General features: G+C 33.0%; 2 protein-coding genes and 1 pseudogene across 5 annotated transcripts in view; all 3 read right to left on the bottom strand.

The window, feature by feature from the left end:
• Positions 1 to 687: 687 nt before the first annotated feature.
• LOC132934283 (uncharacterized) lies at positions 688 to 2,152 on the bottom strand (annotated as a pseudogene).
• A 1,005-nt stretch (positions 2,153 to 3,157) lies between these two features.
• On the bottom strand, positions 3,158 to 4,716 carry LOC132953567 (uncharacterized). The gene is made up of 2 exons (XM_061025959.1): positions 4,624 to 4,716; positions 3,158 to 4,414 (listed from the first exon to the last, which is right to left on the bottom strand). The coding sequence occupies exons 1-2, from the start codon at positions 4,714 to 4,716 to the stop codon at positions 3,158 to 3,160; spliced, it is 1,350 nt and encodes a 449-aa protein (XP_060881942.1).
• Positions 4,717 to 7,278: 2,562 nt separating this feature from the next.
• LOC132934110 (inositol 1,4,5-trisphosphate receptor) overlaps positions 7,279 to 22,648 on the bottom strand; it is a 30,096-nt gene continuing 14,726 nt past the window's right edge. For all 4 annotated transcript variants that reach the window (XM_061000385.1, XM_061000387.1, XM_061000386.1 and 1 more), the window contains 30 exons: positions 22,342 to 22,634; positions 21,962 to 22,133; positions 21,293 to 21,727; positions 20,263 to 20,610; positions 19,849 to 20,190; positions 18,976 to 19,280; positions 18,686 to 18,821; positions 18,135 to 18,590; positions 17,909 to 18,041; positions 17,592 to 17,794; positions 17,240 to 17,463; positions 17,026 to 17,137; positions 16,213 to 16,564; positions 15,255 to 16,019; positions 14,631 to 14,792; positions 14,083 to 14,342; positions 13,545 to 13,724; positions 13,230 to 13,457; positions 12,749 to 13,078; positions 12,321 to 12,560; positions 11,977 to 12,169; positions 11,692 to 11,865; positions 10,650 to 11,014; positions 9,785 to 9,949; positions 9,441 to 9,624; positions 8,942 to 9,180; positions 8,629 to 8,794; positions 8,066 to 8,226; positions 7,820 to 7,990; positions 7,279 to 7,635 (listed from right to left, as the gene is read on the bottom strand). In XM_061000385.1, coding sequence (XP_060856368.1) covers positions 7,510 to 7,635; positions 7,820 to 7,990; positions 8,066 to 8,226; positions 8,629 to 8,794; positions 8,942 to 9,180; positions 9,441 to 9,624; positions 9,785 to 9,949; positions 10,650 to 11,014; positions 11,692 to 11,865; positions 11,977 to 12,169; positions 12,321 to 12,560; positions 12,749 to 13,078; positions 13,230 to 13,457; positions 13,545 to 13,724; positions 14,083 to 14,342; positions 14,631 to 14,792; positions 15,255 to 16,019; positions 16,213 to 16,564; positions 17,026 to 17,137; positions 17,240 to 17,463; positions 17,592 to 17,794; positions 17,909 to 18,041; positions 18,135 to 18,590; positions 18,686 to 18,821; positions 18,976 to 19,280; positions 19,849 to 20,190; positions 20,263 to 20,610; positions 21,293 to 21,727; positions 21,962 to 22,133; positions 22,342 to 22,634 — 7,620 coding nt within the window. In that variant the 3' untranslated portion in view covers positions 7,279 to 7,509. The remainder of the gene's footprint in view (positions 7,636 to 7,819; positions 7,991 to 8,065; positions 8,227 to 8,628; positions 8,795 to 8,941; positions 9,181 to 9,440; positions 9,625 to 9,784; positions 9,950 to 10,649; positions 11,015 to 11,691; positions 11,866 to 11,976; positions 12,170 to 12,320; positions 12,561 to 12,748; positions 13,079 to 13,229; positions 13,458 to 13,544; positions 13,725 to 14,082; positions 14,343 to 14,630; positions 14,793 to 15,254; positions 16,020 to 16,212; positions 16,565 to 17,025; positions 17,138 to 17,239; positions 17,464 to 17,591; positions 17,795 to 17,908; positions 18,042 to 18,134; positions 18,591 to 18,685; positions 18,822 to 18,975; positions 19,281 to 19,848; positions 20,191 to 20,262; positions 20,611 to 21,292; positions 21,728 to 21,961; positions 22,134 to 22,341; positions 22,635 to 22,648) is intronic.

Below are 22,648 nucleotides of genomic sequence, written 5' to 3'. Positions count from 1 at the left end.
ATAATTTCGAAGAGTTTTTTTTTAAAGAGGTAAAAATGAATGATTAAATTGTTGTACCTATATCGTCAAACAAAACTTGTATTATTTTCCTGGGAATCACACTATTGTTGTAACCACTTAGATGCCAATAATATTGAGTTATAAATTATAAAACAATGTATTATTAAATTGTTTAACTGTTATTGGTTCTGTACAGTGCTGACTAGAAGAAATTTCATCATTTAAAATTGGGTGGCTGACAAGGTGTAAAGCTAAAATTTTGTGTTCTCTAGTAAAATTCAAATTATCATAAGAAGTTTAAATATCTAGTAAATTTGTATGCTGGGTCAAATGATTTTTATATGAGTGAAAAGTAGTTAAAACTCTATAAAAATTAGGCTCCAAATATTTGAGTTCTATCAACGATTTTGGATCATGAAAAATATTTAAATGAGTGATTAAATTAGAATTTAAATTGAATGTATTTTTACATATAAAACACAGAGGCATAATTGAGTGCTTAACTTGTGTTGTATATGTAAATATATTTAAAAAATAGATAATATGTTTATACTAATTAATAGTCTGTTCTTACACTGCAGGGTTAAGTATAGTTAAGACAGAATTGAAGTTAAATTTAGAATAACAAAAATAAATCTTTTTAATTATATAAGTAATATATAGTAATATATTTTAAGCAAACATCAATCACAAATGATGAAAATCATTTACCAAAGTTTTCACAGACAAAATGAATTTATCGGATCCAAGTTTCATTTCAAAAAAATAGTGTTGTATTCACTCATACCTGTTCACACTCAGCTGGATAGTGAATGTTCAATGAAAAGAATAACTTAAACATACATCCACTACTTTAATTAGTGTTTCTAATATGTAGTATGTATTATCAACCACAGTATAAAATTCAGTTGAATTAATAAAAATCACAATAACTTTAGCCCAAATTGAAAAACTTTGTCAACTTTTACTTTATGTGCTATTTTTAATTCACTTACATCCTAAAAATGTCCATTAAATATTAATTCTTGTACTATTTTTAAGTTAAATCATGTTTAGTATTACATACAGATATAAACGTGATAAATGCTCCAGCTTGCTCTGCTTTAGAAGGTCTCCAAACTGAGTTTATCCCATAAATTTTACGTTTTATGTGCTTAATGGTTGAAACAATAATAATGGTGGTAGTAATTTAAAAACTGCTATGTACTCATTACCTTAAAAATGCATAGTATCAATTAATTTTAAGAAAGTTAAATAAATAATATTTAAGATGTATGATTTTTTATTGTTAAATGATATGAAGGATTTTAATTAATATTTACCAGGCATTGATGGAGTTTGCAGTTATTTTATTACACTAGGTCCTTGGACTCCGAATTGAAAATTAGCACTTTTAATTTATTCATTTAGCTTTACTATGAAAACATCTATTTTATTTAGTATTTTGAAGTCTTTTTCTGGATATAAATGGTTAAAATCAAGTTCAATCTAAAATAAATATAATCAGTACATAAATATTATAAATCAGTAACTTAGATAATATACCTAGTATTCTAAAATATATGTATACTCATGAGTTATGAAAAACATTTTACACGATTTACAGGGTATGTCTATAGGTAACTAGTTAAAGTAAATTTAATTAATTGAGATTATTAACATTAAAATACCACACATATTAAGACAAGTAATTAAAATAGTAAATATTTGCTTTAATTTGTTAAAAGTATGCTACTAGTTAGAATTTTAGGGTTAAAAATCATAGGTATTATGCATTTAACTAATTATACTAAAACTAACCAATATTTTATCCTAAAGGTTTGTCTAGAGCAGGATATAGTTCCATTAAATCATGTTTTTTTATGATGCCGATATCTTACCGTTCCTACCCAATATGTCTGAAGTGTTTGGCTTGGTTGAGTATTATTTTTGAGTCGTAGAGTTTTATTCTCATAATCTATTAAGACATTAAGACATTAATACAAAATTAATATAAATCAAAGATGTATTTAAATCAACTTGAATCTATTAAGTTGTGATTATTATCATCAGCAGAATGCGTAGAAACATCATTGTTTGAGTTTATATTAATTTTTTTAATATGTTTTTTTTGATTACAATATTTATCATATAACTTAATGAATTTGATTGAAACAATATATTAGGAGCCTTCTATTATATTTTCAAGTTTTTTTAATGGGTAAAACTACATAATGTAAACTCAACAATCAACAATAATTCAATATGTAGTTTTACCCATTAAAAAAACTTGAAAATATAATAGAAGGCTCCTAATATATTGTTTCAAAGACAGATGGAAAATTTTAAAAATCCAGTCACAATTTTTTTTGATTAGCATTTAAAGTTTAAATATTGACAAAATACATACAATTCACGAAAATGTGCAAATTATATTGAGTTAGAAACTCATAAAAATTTTCCATTAAAATCTAAGATTTGAAAATGTAATACAAGATTCATAGGTTTGTCTACCTTTATCAAAAAAAATGTCTACAAACAAATCAATGTAAATTTTTATGAGTTCATATTTTTACAAGATTGGATATTTACTTGATTTCTCATGTAACGATTTTCTTATTTTGTTGTAATCAAAAACAAATAACTGTAAATACATGAAAATTTCACTGAATGTTTATATTTTCATTTTCTATACACCATACAATTTTAAAAATATTTTGACTCTTTTTGGACTGTCTCAATCTTAAATATTTTTAGTTTTTTTTTTCTATAATTGTCAATAAAATTTCATTTGTTTGGGTAAAAATGCGTGAAAATTTAATACAAGGCTCCTGATATATTGTTATGATAGCAGTTGAAAAATATTAAAAATACATAAGCACAATTTTTTTTATAAGTATTTAAAGTTCGGATTTGGATAAAATTTATCAAATTTAAAATTTAAAATTTATAATTATTTTATAGTTAAAAATGTATAAATTGTTCTACTTTTATATCCAAGGATTAAAAACTTAAAACAAGGTTCCACGTAAATAGGTTATATACAAATTACTTTATTCACGATATCATAAAATATACTTAGTAATATCATATAGGCTGACTGATACAATTGTTTTTAAATATATACAATATAGGTACAACACATTTTTAAAAATGTACTTAAAATAAATTAAAAAAATTAGTCAGATGTAGTGCTGGAGTCGCCTGATGATGTATCTCTGATTGTCGTCGTTTTTTTAGTTTTTACTTTTGCGGATAAAGCGTCATCTACAATGAAGTCAATTTTCCAAAGTTTGTCTTCTTCTACCTTTGTCTGACTGATAAAATTTTTCCAAATGTTTGGCGTTACACGTTCGACGCCCTCAATTAATAATTGTTCGACATCGGTTAATTTACTAGTTGTTTTGTTCATACTTACATAATTTTTAACCAATGGCCAAGCCAATTCAATTGGATTAAGATCGCAATGGTATGGCGGTAGTCTTAGTATAATACAATCATATTGTTTTGCTAGTTCATCAATTACATATTTATCATGATGCGGCTTTACCCTTTTTACTATTTCAAGAAGTTGTGGGATAACCATAGGTTCGTCTATAGTTTCATTCTTATCCTTCAACCAATTAATAATATCAGCTTTCTCGGTTTTCGATGTAGGTGCTTCGTCAATCTTTACAGAATTATATGAGGCATTGTCCATGATTATAACACATTTCTCTTTTAATCTAGGCAATACACTCTCCATCCAGTTGTTAAATATTTTGCTATCAATTTCATTGTGATAATTCTTAGTTTTCTTTTTCGATTTTAAACATAATAATGCGCCGGGAACAAATCCGTCTTCGGAACCTATGTTGAGAACTATAACACATTTATGTTTTCCCGATGAACTTACAGCTTTGGTTGTTGGGTTGTCTAAACAGGTGTCACCCAAGTAATATAAACGTCGACCCTCTTTTTGGTATTTTCGTAAATCTCCAAGAAACCGTCTACGCCACAAAACTATTTCAATATTTTCCGTCAGTGCACTGTTCCTGCCTCGTTTATTGTTCTTGAAACCCATATCTTTTAAAAGACGAAAAAGGTTGGGCTTTGAGATGGGTGGTAAAGACGCATCGCTAGAAACCGTTTTATATATTTTGTCGATAGTCGGAATTTGACGTTTAAACCAAAAACTATGGACGTGCCTACGAACCACATTTCTTTCGAACTCTTCAAATATCATGAGGGCGGATGCCTTAACTCGCGTTCTACTTGGAGATATCACAATTTTCGAACGGTTGTATACCATGATTGTTTTGGAAATTGTAGTTGTTCCAATACCTAGTTCTTTAGATATCTCTTGCCGGACTGTACTTATAGACTTTTCTGGATCTGCCTCCAATTTTGATTTGTACGCATTTATTATCGTTAGTCTTTTACTAGAATCTACTCGCTGAAATTGAAATAGTGTTTTATTATAAATACAGCATATTACATAATCTAGGACAATAAATAAATAATAAAACCAAAATATTTTTGTCTAGTAGGGGAGTGTGTTTTCTGTATTTTTTTTTCAATTACCGACTATTATGTACTTTGTTTGTTGTCCAATTAACGCCGTAAGCATTATTAAATAAATTACAAAATTAATTTTGTACTGACCTTTCCCTTTGCATTTTTTTTTACTGGAGAGCTGGAGCGACTGGAGTCTGTAGCTCGTAGATGTTTCAGGATCATCGAACAATTACAAGACATTGTCACAATAATAACAATTGGAATATTATAAAATATAATGTATAACGTGGAATGTAAACAGAAATCGTAAAATTGAACGTATCCAAGCGGGAGCACTGTTGCACGGATGAACACAGAACACGATGACGGTGATAATGTGCTACTAAAAAACCTCACTACGTATACGACTACCCTTATTACAATAGGCTGCCTGTGTATAATTACTGAGGTTGTCGTACACCTGCAGCCGCGTATTATAATTGTCCATTACACTTCGATGTGTGTCCTCTAAAATCCACTGATTTTACTGGCCGAATTCCGCGGCTTAACCTTAAATCAACTATTGTAATACGGGCCCCAAACGCAGCTGCAGGTGTACCACAACCACAGTAGTTATACACACACACACATCACTGTAATAATAATACACACCTGCATTGTAATGGCGGCTGATACTAACGCTCGAAGTGGGGTTCGTCTAGTCGTGGAGATGCGCTGGTGCGGTGAGTTTTGGTCATGGCTTTAGGTAAATTTATCTTAAGCCATGATATAGTTAAATATAAATAGAAAGATGAAAATTATATCAATTGACAATAATTATACCTATATCTATGAAGTATTCAAATATCTAAACGTACAACGGTACCTATAGGTATTATGATTAGGGGACGGATTTATTTGTGTGAAATATTTTTATCGATATTAACAGAAAAAAGAAATCACCTTAAAAGTTGAAGATGTAGTAGATATATTTCTACTACAAAATGTGTACACAAATGTGTATGCAACACACATCTTTGTAAAATAAATACTTATCTATTCTGAAATAGGTACTTAGTACAGGCAATAGTAGTTAAATAATAGTATAAATTATTGTATTAATAATATGTGTGTATAATATGTATTATGTTCCTTACACATACAATGAACGTCTGTAGACCACATATTATACACACACTACACACAACCTGACACCCATGTGTCTACAATCAACATATTCCATTTTTGTACTTAAAAACTATAAATATTATTCTAGTGACAATAATTAACTAATACTGTTGATTATAAATACTATAGTATTCAATGCTACCAATCTCACAATTATGTGGTACACACGTCAACCATAGATAATGGGCTTTATATTAGTGTATATTCTATTATACTCATATGTATAATGCAGCTTATAAATTAATTTATTCATAAATGGTAGTTTCAATGTTGATGGTGATAAATTTATTTAATAATTTATTAGCGTATGCAGTGTCTCTAACAATACGGAATAATATAGACCATATTTAATACTATGAAATGTAAATACGTTTGGAATTAAAGCTATACTTGAGTGTTTGCTGTTTAGCAGGCTATATCTGTTATAAAAACAGTGAAACCTAAAATGTCTTTTTTCGTTATCAATTTATGTGATATTAGAAGTGTAATGGTTTATAAAACTACATCAATTCATTGATATGACAAACAATGCATCGGCTAATGGGTGATAAATTTAAATTTAATAATTTATTTTTGGACACTATCTTACAAGCGAATAACATACCAAATTTATGTTATATAGTTGTGACCGTACAAGTGAAACACCTATTATCAAATATAAAACTTATCTGTATTCTCTCTGAGGTTTTTATAAAATATATATTTAATTTTTAACACGTTCACGACAGGGAGTAAATCCGAGTGCTCTTTAAAAGAACCACACATAAAATGGATTTTGACATAAACCCAATTTCAAAAATAACAAATAATAACTATATTATTGTCTCCAAAATTGAAACCATCTGTAAAAAAAAATTGTTAGAATAGACCACGTAAAATTGATATTTGTTAAAATAAACCAGTGAAAATCAATCCCATATAAAACAATATTTACCATGTCACAAAAATGTGACACCGGTCCACTAAAGATACCCCCATGTCACATATTTGTGAATGTGTTAAAGCAATTTATGAGTAATATTTTTAATATTTATTTATTAATAATTTTATATCTTACAAACGTGTAGCTCACTTAAAAGTTTATAATATTGAAACTTCTTTAGAAGACTAGAAATAATTTTTCTGTTTTTAAATTTGAGAAAAGGTTGTCATTTGATACTATGTTGAATGGCAGAATTCCTCTCAAAACTGAATGCATTGTGCTTACATGGTATTACAATATATTATAGGAACCTACCTACTTACAACCAAAATATAATTTAAGAAATCATTAAATTGTAAATCACATAATGTGAATTATGAGTTGTACTACTAGATAAGAAACAACAATTTAGCGTTAGAGTTATTAATTCAAAGAAAAATAAATCACATATTTTGGGTTTGCTTATATAATTGTGGAATTTATTTTTTATTGATGTATAACTCACATAACTCCACTTCGTATACAGTACATAAATATAAATAATATGTGGTCATTGTTAACATAGATACTAAACTATATAAAATATTAATACAATAATTATTTGTCTATAACAAAAATGTCAACAATATAATTAGACTTTAAAATTTTTCATGATTTTTTTTTTTTAGAAAATTAACTACCCTGTCTACCTAAAAAATGTCAGACTTAAAAAATTTTCTTTTTTTTTTTTTTTTTTATAACAATTTAACTACCTATCATTAAAACAATTATAATATAAATAACTGAATTCTAAGTACCCCATGGTTTAAGTATTTACTATTGCTAATCCCATTAGTAACATTGTTATTACAGGCATCTCTGTGTGCGTATTGTATTGAATAATTAAAACAATTTGTGTATAATTTTTTAAGAACGTTGAATATGTTTATGCTAAATCTGGCGTCTCATAATATGCCCACTTGATTCTGCTGACGTATAACATTGACTCTACTGCCTCCACCAACCCCGTAATATGCACTGGTTGAATTTAATAGTCCAATTCGTTGTCGCTGTTTTCGTTGTTCTGTCATCTAAATTATACAAAATAAGATGTAGAATAAAAAGACAAATAATACACATTTTTACAGGATGTAGTGGGTATTAAACAACAACAGAATCAAAACCACATTTCATTTAAAAACTCCCAGTAAAATAGACAGATAAAGATTTTATTAATGTAGTATGTCAATGGTGATTGGATCGGCAAATATATACCTGTTCTTTGAGTTCAGAAAGCTGTTGTGATAGTAACGCCACTAAAGTTTGTGTAGTTTCTAACTGTGTTTGTAAACCTCTAAGCTCAACCTGTTCGCCTTCGCTATCCACCTGGGCAGCCATCAGCAGTGACATTGCTCTTAAACGTGGAAACCAGTCTAAATTACGGTCCTGTTGGGATTTTTAACAACACGACAGATAAGAAATGTATATTAATTATAACTCGGAAAAATAATTTCTGCTTACTTTGACCATAGCGTACACATAACTTTCAGGGCCAGTGAACTCAGTAGGGTCCTTTACTTTTACCAAAACAATAAAATATAAATAGTGCCACATGTTGTGTTCGCACTTAATATGCTCTTCGAAACTCACGGTTTTATTGTCAAATGCGGATCTGTTGAGTCCTGAAACAAATTTTTTATACAAATGTATAATAAATATGATTAATTTTTAACCAAATGTTGTAACTTGTATTTATAAACATAACATTCATTATTATATAATAGAATAGTCATGTATGTATATAATAATAACAATTAGTCATAAGTGTATTTATTTTATATTTAAAGCAGGGCTTGAAACCGTAAATATTTTTTCCTATTTTGATTTCAGTTTAGGATATCGGTATTTATTTTTCCCGATTTCGATATCGGTTTTGAATACTGGTATTGGTTTTTTTCGATTTTGTTTTCGGTTTTGGTATCGATTATGGTTTTTGATGGATTAAATCGGTATTTAAAATCTGTATCAAATATCAGTTTTAAGCCCTGTTTTAAAGTATATGGGTGATATTGTATACTACATACCACACACAAAACATGTGTTTTTTAGTATCAGTTCTTTTTGTTGCTTTTCACTACGCAAGTCAGCAAATGTGTCGATTATGACACCAAAAATCAAGTTCAAAACGATAATGATGACAATGAAGAAGAATAGCAGATCATAAACAACGCGGGCCACAAAAAGGGGTTCCTGTATATTATAAAATAATGTTTTAATAATAAATTATGATGCAAAAACAAAATTATTCAAATCTTAATTTAGTTTTAAATGTACATAATATTAATTTTATATATATATTAATCAATGATACAATTATAATCGGTAATCACTATATACCTGACTGCTGGGCGCTCGAAGTATGTCACCTATGCCACCACCGTTCCTCAGACCCTGGTTTAATGTTGTTACTATGCACATGATTAACGAGTCACAAGCTCTTTCTTTACGGTCACCACCACCTGCATCTACAGACACCGAAGATCTTGTCAAGCTGCTACCACTATCGCCGCAGTCAATATCATCTCCTGCTGCTGCAGCTGCCGAACAAGCTTGCTGGTCGTCACCGCCATTGGTGTCTAGAAAAGCAACCGAGACAAAATTTGAAATGGTTATTAAAATACGAATATATATTATAAAATATATTGCGATCAATACTCAAGAGAGAACTGCAAAACCTCTTCAAAGCGCTAATTTTAATTTTTATAATAATGTTCAGGGGTGTTAAAACGTCTCTTAGCCATTTTATATTAGTATACTAATATTACATGATTTCATGATTATTGTCACTACAAGGAAGTTCAAAATAATCCAATGTATAAAGATAAGTAACACTCACCAAACACGACATCATCATCAACTTGCACAAGGAAATCGTCTTTGAAGAACATGTAGCCGATAATGGAGAATAAGTAGACCAGTATGAGAGCCAGAACCGCGGTCAATATTATAGACCGTCCATTTCGCGTAACTGAACGTATGACATTTAACAATGTTTCTTCGCGGTAAACAACATCCAATAACTAGAATACATGATAAATATAAATATACAATATGTAATAATAATATTATTATATATTATGGAACTAGAATTATTATGATAAAAATTAACACTCACAATCCTATATTATCATCATAATGATTCAGTATTATAAAATATAAATTATAATGTTGATGGCTTACCAATACGCTATAGAAAAACGGATGCATGCACAAGCCGAGTATGCAAAACATGATGTACATCAGATGGTAGAGTATTTCGGCTGAAGCCAAAATTTGACCCAGACGTTTGGTAAACGTACCCTGATTGCCCATGATACTGATAATGTGCACACTTTTCATAACTACCTGTAATCAAAAAAAAAATCTTTGTAAGAAATACTTTTTATTTTGTTAAGATACGAGTGAGCACCAATCAGCGGTATTAATTTAAAGATTGAAAGAAAGCAAAACTAAAGAAATTAAAATTAAACAAGGTGTGTCTAATGTTATTGTATGCGAAGTTTTTAATGATTATGGATTAAGGATTATTATCAATAATAATAAATTACATAAAATTTCATGTGTTCCTTATTTTTAAAGCTCAAGAAAGCGTATAATTTTTTCGTTGTTTTTTCTTGAATTTGGACCAACAAGCGGAAGAAAATTACTATCTAATCTAATTTTATTTATGTTATCCAAATAAAAAAAACGCTACAACACAGATAAAGTTGTTCCCTATGCTTTGTAGAATTTTGGTAATTCTACTATAAATCCCGAGGGAGTAGTTCTATCCTGCGCAAAACAGTTTTTTGCTATGTTGTACATTTGTAAGACAGAGACGCATGCGGGTATCAAGTCAACTTTGATATTGAAGAAACTGCATGATTAAACATTTTGAAATGATGATAAAAAATTTGCTAGTTAAAAACAAAAATACAATTCTTTTTTTGTTTTTTTTTTTTATAAAAACCAGTGGTCATTGAAAAACAACACTTACAACGACACTTTGTAATCTATATAATATAAACTATATTATTTAAGTAACAGGGGCGATGTGGTTACATACTGTAATCGCACCCAATAGCCAAAGTGTGGGTTCTGGGCCAACGGACAATATCAACCGAAGGATGGCAGTGACCACCAGAGTGGTGCGTACTGCAGCTGTCCACCTTCGTCGGCTTGTCCGGGTAGTCAGCAACGTACGTCTGCGCCTACGCCGGCGCTGCTGTCGGCGACGTCGAGTTGTTTTCCGCTGTTGTTGTTGGTCTCGGTCTCCTCCACCGCCAGTATCTTCGTCTTCATCGTCGTCGTCTTCGACATCGTCGACGTCATCAGCGTTATCATCGTCTCGAGCCCACACTAAAAACGCAGCTGCACAGACCGAAGCCAGTAGTCCGAGCCATACAGCCGCCGAAACGTGGCCACCCAAAGCTGCAAAAATGTAACACAAAATAATTAAACGTTAAATTATTACTTACTAAGAGGATGTCAGTGCACTATTTATTTTCTCTCTCTGGCCCACGAGCAGCATAGACAGAACGCATTAACGCAACATCATTTTATCTATGTTTATAAGTAGTCTTAGAGTAAAATCACCCATTGCAAACAAATAGAAAATAATATTTTGAGGGAATGCCATAACGATTTTATATTTTATTGTTATTTGACTTTGTAATCTACTTTCAAAATAAACAAAACATTTTTGTACATTTAAATGGTGTTTAAATTATTTTGAGACAATATTTAGACAAACCAATATGACATTCCCTCAAAAACATTATTTTCTATCTTTTTTGTAATGGGTGATTTTACTCTAAGAATACTAAAAAACATAGAAAAAATGATTCTGCGTAAATGAGTTTTGTCCATGTTATGCGTGGGCCAGAGAGAAAACAAATAGTGCGCTGATATCCTATTAAAGAAATTTTAAATTCTTGGTTTTTTAACCTTGGTTAACATAATATATCATGTTAACAATCGGCTAAAACATGTCGATTTAACCTTTGATTTATAATCTATCGGCTTTGTCATGACGTGAGAATAATATGCAAATTATCCTTATTATTATTTAGCATCGTTGATTTTTTATCAAATAAACGCTGACTTACCAGATATCATACGACGGCGTTGCCCATCGTCAACATTGCTGCTACTGCTACCACTACCACCGTTGTCAAATGGATAGAAAAATGCCACGATAAGATTAATGATCACGGCGCAATTAAACAAAATGTTACTCCACAAGGACATGAAGCTGCTAACCCAAAACAGCGACGACCGAGCTACACACAACGTCAATATTATTAATATTATTATTAAACGCATACTTAATATTAGTTATATAATGTAACTAATATAACTTAAATTATTAATACTTATATTTGATTAATTACCTCTCAGCTTCTTTTGCCACATCATTTCATTAAACATGTCGTCCGTCTTCTCGAAAAAGTCAGAAACTTTTGAACCTTGATCATCGCGTTCAGCTGTATTGTAGATCTTGACTTTAGTGTCGTGGGTCAAGTATTCACAAATCTCCGGTATAGGAAACACAATTTGTTCTAGGGTTCTATCATGCCGGACAATCTGCAAAAGAATTAAATTTAATCTACGAAATAATAAGGCCACCAAAATAGATACTATGACTAATTAGTGACAGAAAATTTAAAACAACTTAATTGCATGTAGTCTACATTACACTAAGTACTCATAATATGACCTAATCGATTTAATATACCTCTATTTGGGCAGTATGTGATGCATAATACACTAGGGCTCGGTTGACTCGAGGATCAACTTGGTTTTGTTGTTGTAAAAGCTGTTGCTGTTGCTGTTGCTGCTGTTGTTGATTTTGTCCGCCTGTTGCCTGAACGCCTTCGACTTCACTACAGTACAAGCTATTGGGTTTTAGCAAACCAGCCAACTCTTTATTATGCTGCGCTAGCTGGTGGCACAATATGTAAATGTTGTGGCCCACCTAAACCGTGTATAAAATGGTATTAATGTTTGTAAGTTTGTAACAAAAAATGTTATCTTAAAAAATTAGATAGATAGAAATGATGTAGAACATAAAAATAGACCGATACATCATATTATACTGAAGTATAATAAGTATTTGTGTAAAGCATTTTATATGTTATTGGTAAACTAGTTTTTAATTCGTACTTCTTTTGGCGACACACCGCTATCTTCGTCGTCATCGTCATCACAGTCACCGTCAACACCTCTTGTGACACCGGTACCACGACTACGGCCACTGCCTATGGACACTCCTTTGCCAAGTTGTACATCTTCAATATGGGAATCTTCTTCGTCACAGTCTTCTTGGTCATCGTCGTCTTCTTCATCTCCATCATCATCATCATCATCGTCGTCGTCATCACAATAATCGTCGTCAATACCGTACGCTAGCCTACCACCTCGACGCCGTCGGCGTGCCGACGATGCCGTCACGTCGTATTGCTGTTGATAGTACGCTCGACATGCCACATCCACCTATAAAGAAAAATTAATATTTCGAAGAAACAAAATGATAACATGACTGAGCCTGTGCAACGGTGTTGTAAATATACATTTGTCGGTTGTTGCACATTGTGTACCTTACACTAGTGGCATAATATGATTATCATTGGATAATATTAATTACCAACTGCTTAGGATTCATGTTGTAAAGAATTCGCTCAGCGTTTTCACCGTCTCCTCGGCTCTCCATGATGGCCAACAACAATTTAGATGCATTATTTTTCAGCTCCAGTACCAGGTCCATGCGCGTTTTGCCCAATGGATTAATGTCATTTAGTATAAGTGCTGTGATTATATCCAAACCATTAGATTCATGCGTAGCTATACAATTTTGATTGTCATGACAGGGTCCCTAAATAAAATGCCATTAAGTATATTATTTATATATATTGATAAATATACGAAGTACAATTATTAGTTGAGCCATGAAAAAACTAACCTGACAGTATTCTGTTAGCGTTTCAAGCGTTTGATTAATGAGTGACACATTGTTTTCGTTGATATATAGACCCAACAAGCCTAGGCCCCCAGTTGTCGACCCACATATGCAGTCCAAAAACATCAACGTTTCGGATACCAGGTTATAATTCACTTTGTTATTTTGATTTCGAAGCAAGTTCTGCAAAATACCATTATTGGTTCAAATCATGACAGCATAGTTAAAAACATTGCTTATGGTTACATTTGTAGGGACTTATATCCACCAATATGGGGTAAAAAGATACACAGATAGATACACGAAAGGTTATAAAAAAATTTTTTTTTTATAAAAACAAGTTGGTAGGCAATTATTAAAAAATATCATAATATATCCACTATCAGTTTGTTACCAATAACTCAGTTTATTTCAGATACAAAAATATCTATTAAACGATGATGTACTTTTTAAATGTCGAGGTCGACAATATATCGTGGATATGTAAAAAAGTGAATGTGGACAAAAATCATTAAAACACAATTAAAGAGACGAGTCAAACCTGTAGATCACGGTTGTGGTTTTCACATAGAAGTTGCAAGAAACGCAGTATAGGTTGCATGATCAGGATTTTAGGCGACAACAGCTGTTGCTGTTGTTGCTGTTGTTGTTGCAGGTACTGCTGTTGCTGTTCCTGCTGCCTATGGTAATAGTAGTAGTACGAATCATCAGCTCGCTGAAGTCTATCAGCTGCAGTGCTGTTACCATCATCAGCTATAGACGATAAGTGTCCTTCATCGTCGTCATCGTTGTCTCGTTCACCTACAATAATGAATTAGTTTGTTAAGTCTAAAGTTGTTATGACTTAATGAGTTACTTTTCATGTTAAAATATATGGAATTGTTTTTATATTTTATACAAGAATACATTAATAAAAATCATATACCTATATTATATAATATATTCTAATTATTAGGTAACCTTACTGACAATATAATTTTATAGTACACTATACATGATTTAAAACTTAAGTAATTTAAAAACACGTTCTAGGTAAAACTGTGAAAGAGGTTATTATTTTATTGTAATTAAATGAAGTATTTTACATACCAGTGGCAGAATTAATTGAAGACGCAACAGATAAATTTCGAGCACCAACTGCGTAAGCGTGGCTAGTGGCTGCTGCAGCTTGCGCCAGTTCTTCACGCAGCTCATCTGTCATTAATATTCGACGCGTCCCGCCAACACCTCTGGATCGTGATGTAGTTTTACCTATACGTATCAAAGTATCACAAAGACGAATTTTATATTTTACAACCATGAAATATAAATCTCATATCAAATCGTTGTACTTATGTTAGATGGCTATTATGGTATATGCGGCCCTCGAAGCCTTTTTTTTTTGACCCCCAACATTTAAATTAGTTATAACAAAATTGTACGTAATAATATGATCTTAAAAATTTTACATTTTATTGTTAAATGGTGGGAATTCCCAGGAGTCGGTTATATAAGACGCGATGAACGGCGTGATTACTATTCACAATCGCATAATCGCGAGCATTGAATATAAATAGGTAATAATATAATATTTTTTCTTCTGGCGGCCTTCGTTATTTTCATGAAAGTGTAGATTGGCCCGCCAACTAAAAAAGGTTGGACCACCCGGGTCTAAGGTATACTAACACTACTGAAAAACTACTGCAAAAATGTTATAGGTATAATAATGCGTACCTTTTTTACCGGAACTCCGATCAAAACGGTTGTTTTGCCGTCGCTGACCACCATGGTTTTGTTGACCACTCATAGCTGGCATACGTCGTCCACCTGCAGCCATCTCAGCTTCTTGCTGTTGCTGTTGGGCTGCTTGAGCTGCGGCTGTCGTAGCTGCTGTATTTACCGATACTATAACTGTTGACTTGATTTCGTTTTGGGCATCACGCATTTTGTCATAAAAAACTCGGAAAAATAGTTGGCAGCAGTTCACTGATGGGTCAGTTGGACTTGCGCCACCACTTCTTCCACCACCAGCACCACCACCGGCTGAAGCCGCAGCGGCAGCAGCAGCGGCCGTACCTGGCGGCAATGGTGACAATAGTTTGTTGTAAACGCTACGCTGAACAACGGGGTTGCCACCTTCCAACAGGGCAACGCCCAGCTGCACAGCTTCAACAAATATTGAGTAAGACGGGGACGCAGAGAGAGCTGCAGCTGCAGCCGAAGCTGATGGTCCAAAACCACTTGATCCCGCACCACTACCAAAGTAGTAATTGCTACCGAAAAAATTACCACCAACTCCACCGATGCCGATTGAACCAAAGAATCCACCGACAGAACCACCACCACCACCACCACCACCGCTTCCTGACATTGATGCCGCGGCTGCTGAAGCTGCAGCTGACTTTATAATGAGTTCAACGACCAAATCGGACGCCCCTTCTCTGTCTAGGTGTGTTTGTACTTCATGTAAAGTAAGCCCAGCTCGCTGCAAGAATTTTGCTGCAAATATAAATAAAAAATATGTCATTAGAATATAAAATATATTAAGGAATAGGTCTAACACTCTGACACATAAGCAGGTAATATAATATTATACAACCCGTGGTATTGTCTTATTGCCTATCACCATGTTATTTTTGTGTCAGTGTGTGAAGATCTCATACTCAGTTTTAGAAAGATAATAATTATTCACCACCCGGTCCATGAGTGACTCTGTGTTGTTGTTGCTGTTCAGATCTAAACGATATTGGGGGTGGGGGCGACCATGAAGTTGTTGATGGTGGTGGAGGTAAATGTTGCTGATGATTGGCAGTCACCGTTTTTGTCGAAGAATCTCCAGTAGCAGTGGAACCGATGAGGCGGCTGCCAGAAGTCGTAGACGCGTCATCATCATTACCTTCATCGTCATCAGTAGCATTGGTGCTGCCATCGTTGCCATCTAGCTCAGACGTGTCTATTCCGCTATCACTTGAACTATCCATACCTATTAAGCCTATGCCACCATTGAAGTACCTCACTAGCAAGCTTTGCCTCAGTGCATCACCCTGTAATCAACAAAAAAGTTATAAATTTCACAATAATCAAACATTTTTTTCCTGTCAGAATGACATTTAAATAAAGGAAAAAATATGACAATTTTCAGATCCACTGTTTAGAGTTAGTCAATAATTGATATTCTCAAGCATTTTTCATAATTATTTTTAGGTAGGGCTGGTATTTAAATTAATAATATATTAGTATAATATAGAACATTTAAGTGTTACAATTACTACTCAGTGATATAAATTAATGAAAGGAAATTATATATATATATATTATTAACATCAGCATAAATAAAAATTGAAGAATCACGACAATTTGAAATGAATACATTTGAGTAACGTGGAATTATATTTACACTACATAACTATATGTGTAAAAAAGAAGTATTTTTGCATAGTATATAATATTATGATGATGGAAGTATTAGGTTGTGGTGATAAATACTACGCTAAGGAGTGATTACCTTGTCACTGTAATCCAGGTCTATAGCCATCATTTCTTGTAAAGTTTTCAAGATTTTAACACATAATTTGTCTTCTTTTTCTTCTAACAACTGTTCTGTATGTTTAATGAGCCTAAGAAAAAAACAATTAGTACAGAAATATGATAAATATAAAACAAAAACAAAAAAATACAGAAGATGATTAAGAACAAATGGGATGTGTAATTTGTAATACCTGTTGATGAAACCAGTTACGCCACACGCTGCGGCAGCTATTGCTACTGAAGCTGTATCACCAACAGCTGCGGCTGCAGCGACGGTAGGAAATAAAAGTTCCGGGCGATATAGTATATCGACAAGTAGTGATAGTTCAGCTTGGACTAATGGCCTGAGTTGGTCTTCTAATACCAGAACTATGTCCTGCAGTCCCTCAACAATGCTCTTATCTAATCGGATTAACTGGAAAATAATAATTAATTATTTTTAAAATGATGATGATAGGTAGCCAATATGATTAATTATCTGATCATCAATCATCTTTGTAACATATATATATATATATATTGTTTGATTTATAAATGTTTTACCTGTGATTGTGATCTTTCAATCATCTTTTTGGGTGTTGACTTTGCAGCTTGCAACCATTTAGTTGTTTGTCTTCGCAGCAATAGCGCAGATGGTGACGAAGTTCCACCTGAGACACCTCCACCAGAGGTCTGTGATTGTTTGTTGAATATACCATTAATGTGAGTTTGCAATTGTGCAGGCAGGTCAATTGACATATTTTTGGCTATTTAAATAAAAATCTGAGCATTAAATAGTTTTCGTATTGTTTATAATTTAAAATAATTATAAGTAGTTGAATAGGTATTTTACAATGGATTGAATTCCATATGAAACTCACCGTAGTCCGAAAGTGTGCGTATCGTGTTTTCTACATTGAATCGCTGTTGGATGGTCAAATGGCCAGCAGCAGTCAGTTGCTGATGTACGCGAACTGCAGCTTGTAAGAGTTGCACGAATATTGGCTGCCTAGCCTACAAAGATGATGAAACGAACATCCAATTAATACTTGGAAAATGTTCACGTCTATCGTAAAACATAATTGAGTAAACGTTAAGCACTATTACTTGTACAACAGAGGCAGCATTAGTGTTGGCGGTAAATGTAGCAGACGATGTTATGGCCGACGAAGAACCACTGCCATTGTCGTCAGCACCAGTTTGCAGCCGGTGGTGGTGATGATGATGATCTGGTGATGATGCAGTTGATACAGCTGCTGCCGCAGCAGCTGCGGCAGCTGTCGATGAAAATGGACTACCGAAAAACGAACCAATAACAGTGATCAGAGCGTCGCATACGTATTTTACCAGCTTGCTATGTGATTTGGTACGGGTAACGCTGGCGATGGTTGGCGGCGAGGTGGTTATAGCTGCAGCGGCCACTTGGTCTGCCACACGGTTCATGTCAGGCAAGAAACTCTTTTCAAATACTGTCCACATGTGGTTGGATGCATAAATTTCTTTCATCTCAACCTCGGTGTCCACGTAACAGTGATTCAAAAAGTTGACATATGCCTCTTTTACCTGTTTCACAACAATTTATGTTTATAACTAATGAGCTAGAAAACACTTAAATTGTGATCACTACAACTGGAGTATGATTGAAAATCATAATTTACCTCTGGTATACAGTCTGGATGAGACACCATTGCGACAATATCGTCCAAAGGCAATAGGCTGTGACACTTGATTTCCGTGTACACGTTCTTACCCATAGTACAATAAGCTAACAGTTTAACTAACTCAACATGGTATCTGTAAAGGCAACATTTAAATTGTTAATATTATGTATAATATATTTTATAGAATAAATTGTGTAGAGATAATAATCACAACTTCCTGAATATCATTTTCAGAAATAATGTACACACTACATTAAAAAAACTGTTCAATAGATAAATAAACAAACCTCAAAGCATTATGATCGTTATTGTCTTCATTTTCCGATTCTTCAGCTGCCGTCACTCCTTCTTGTAAAGAACAGTCTTCTGTAGGCACAGCTTCCCCGACATCTATAGTTGACTTAGGTAAGTTTTGGTTGACTTCCTGTTGTTTATCAGTGGATCTTCTACAATCTACTGCTGTCACTACCAGCATTTGCACATCTTCTCGGTACTGTCGATCACGCTCACTTCGCATCATTTCCACAAATTGTTGGAACGATGCCTTATTGTCATTATAAAATACCAACACGTCCTCACCAGCATTAAGTAACTATTTATAAACACAGAATTTATTAAATTTTATGTAAGATTATAGTTAATGGAAAAATCTATATTGTAAGTGTAGCGATTATATTTTAATCTACTTACCAGGGCTTAGCAATCGAAAAAGGGTTTAGGATATTGGGTGCTGCATGTATTTGTTATTGTTATTTTTAATAAATACTTTTTCAAATTTTTAATTGTTTACCATAATGTCTTAATATTGTTATTATCAAACAAATAAAAAACTATAAAATTAAACTAGCTAACTAACTTTTCCCTAATGGGAACTCATGGGCCCCCACACGAAGAAATGAATAACAACAATAAAACCACATAAAATATATACCAAATAATATATCACATGAAGAAATAAAAAATTATTCGGGTTCCAGGTTAACCAGAATGTTTTATTTGGGTTTTGGTTACTTTGTGTGTTTTTAAAATAGAATATTTTGGGTTACATGGGTTTCATGTGTTTGATTTTTTAATGGTTTTTATGGTTCTGGTTAATTTGGGTGCAAGGCTCTGCTATAATAATAATTTAAAATATTATTGTAATACTAATATAAACGTACTTCTTGCATAACCATGTCCTGTGATTTCCTGATAAACTGCTGCTTCTGTATGGCAGCGGCCGCAGCTGCAGCTGCACCATGACGCTGCTTCATGCCACCACTACCATAGTAGTAATTTTCGGGTTCCTGTACCGAGGCATCAGACACTGAGGAGGACCCTGGAGCCGGCGAACAACAGCCTACTATTGTCTGAAAAAACTCCAAATACTCGACCCGTTTTCCCTGTGACTCAATGCAGTGTATAAAATGCTGGACGACTTTATCACCACCACCGCCACCAATCTCATTACACAACACTGGGTTGTCTTTAAATATAGCACACACGGTACGCGCATCCCGAATCTAATGAAACAATACAATAATTGGATAAATTATTTTGTAACGTTTAGTTACTATTTTTGACAATTAGTATACCTCAGGGTTAAGAAACAGGTCTAGGTGTGCATGCAGTAAATGCTGGTTTTGCGGGTTACCCAAGCAAAATGATTGAAGAAACTCATGTGCCAACTCCATTAGACCATCCATACGCCGGTCCCCTTTTCGATCGTACGGCACTTGCAGAAGGTCCAACACTACTGTATGTACGCCAACATTGCGTAATAGTCGTTGTTCGTGCTTTTTGGGTTTTTTTAATAGTGCTGTTGTGGCTAAGCTAGTTGGAGTTCCAATGGATAAATTTGATCTAGAAGATGATGTCTGTAGCCCAATACCCACTGATAAAGGAACGCGTGTAACACACAGTTCATTCATTCGAATCAGAATCTATAAAGCACAAAATCAACATATTTTCATTCATTAAAAAAAAATAACAATAGTTGATTTATCAATTATATAAGTATTATTATTACTATTATTATTGTTAATTAAAACACCAAAACGGCAATTTTAAAATAGTTTATAGTTGATATGGTAATAAGGTGTAGGTGTGATTATATAGTTACATAATTACATAATTAAATACAAAAATAATTTAGATAGCATAATTCAGAGTATACATATAATATGGTTAATAGTACTTTAGTAAAAGTAAAAGTAGAAATAGAGTAGTATTAATAATATTTAATTTATTTATACATTATACAATGTACATGCTTGTTTCACAATGTTTGTCCCTGTTAGAAACTTATCCAATTTATTATTTTTAAAATATGAGTGGGAAATGAAATAGAGAGCAATAACTTAAAATATTATAACTATAATATTTTAAGGCTTCCAAAATGTATTAAAAATGGTTTATAAAAGTTGTATTTATGTTTTTTAAGTTATGTACATGTAAGTAATTGTAAATTTTAAGTTCAATTTGTAACAAATGTTAAGTTTTGAATAGTAATGCTTCAAAAGTGTGGGCAGGGCCGCATTGGCTGCAGAGCAAGTAGGACCGAAGACATGCAAAGATAATCATGGAGAAACATTTATCAATCCCTACAACACTGGAAACTGTTACCTTTTGTATTTTTTTGTATTCATCATCTTCAAATTCTTCTTCACCACCGCCACCACCACTAACTTCAGCTGTAAAAATATCAAAGGATGCTTTTTCAGTAGTATTTGTAGGTTGTGCCACACGGGTGCCTTCCACTACTATCGGTTGTGATTGTGTAGTTTTGTTGGCATTCACAGATGACGACGAGACTACTGGTGTGGTACCATCTGTCGTCATCATAGGTATTTGGGTGGTAGACACAGATGTTTGTTGTTGATGTTCATCACTGCCATTATGTAACTGTTGGCTACCACTAGCAGCTACTGTAGCAGCAGTCGGTTTATTTGACTTGTAAACCCACAACTCAGATTTCTCGACACTTTGACGTAGCACATCTAGATCTGATTTTATCTGTTTATAGGATTCAACATCAGCGTCTGACACCAGAAGTTGGACCTGTTTTAATACACAAGCAGTTAGTATTAAATAAAAATATTATAATATACTTATATAAGATATTTTATATCCTTATGACTAGTATATCATTGTAACTATTATAAACATCATACTATATTTGTCAAACAAAATTAATCATTATATTAAATTTAATTTATACTGTGTATGTTATACACAAAATATTCAGAAATAATTTTGAAATTTTGATCCTGAAATTATCATTTTGAGACGTACCTGTTTGAATGCTTGTAACACTTCCTGCCGTTGGCTAAAATGCCGGAATAACAGGTGCAATGCTCCTGAGACTAGGGCAGGGTAATCATGCATGGTCAGGTGCAGGAGCACGCGCAAAAACATTCGGCCGCCGTTGTCGTCTAGGTCCAAAGCAGCACCACCACACTCTTCGCTATTGTTAAATTAATCACACACACACACACACACACACACACACACACACACACACACACACACACACATACACACACAAACGTTAGTCCATAGTTAGTTATCATGTTTGGGTAAAAGAATGGGACAAGAATGAGAATAAAAACTACTACTCAAAAATACCAAACCAAAAACTCCAGGATTAAGTAAGTCACAAGATAAATAAATACCTTTCACCAAATATTCCTTCGGCTTGAGCGCCTACCCGCTCCAAATCGATTGACTTATGGTAGTGATGATCGATAAATGCTGATGAAGATACAGATGATGATGATGTTGTGGAAGATGCCGTTGTAGGACTGGTAGATGTTGATGATGACCCTGTACCCGTTGTCGTCTGCTGTGATAGGCTTGAAATGGATGCTGCAGCAGCTACCGCAGACCTTTCAATTTCATCAAATTCCCGTTTGAAAATTGACAGCAAACATCCGATGCGGTAATCTAGGCGGACGTCTAATATAAACTGTAGACACAACA

Source organism: Metopolophium dirhodum, chromosome 1 (assembly GCF_019925205.1).
Source record: "Metopolophium dirhodum isolate CAU chromosome 1, ASM1992520v1, whole genome shotgun sequence".
In the NCBI taxonomy this organism is placed as follows: Eukaryota; Metazoa; Arthropoda; class Insecta; order Hemiptera; family Aphididae; genus Metopolophium; species Metopolophium dirhodum.
The sequence above is the reverse complement of the archived record's forward strand: the minus strand, read 5'-3'. Positions and strand labels throughout refer to the sequence as shown.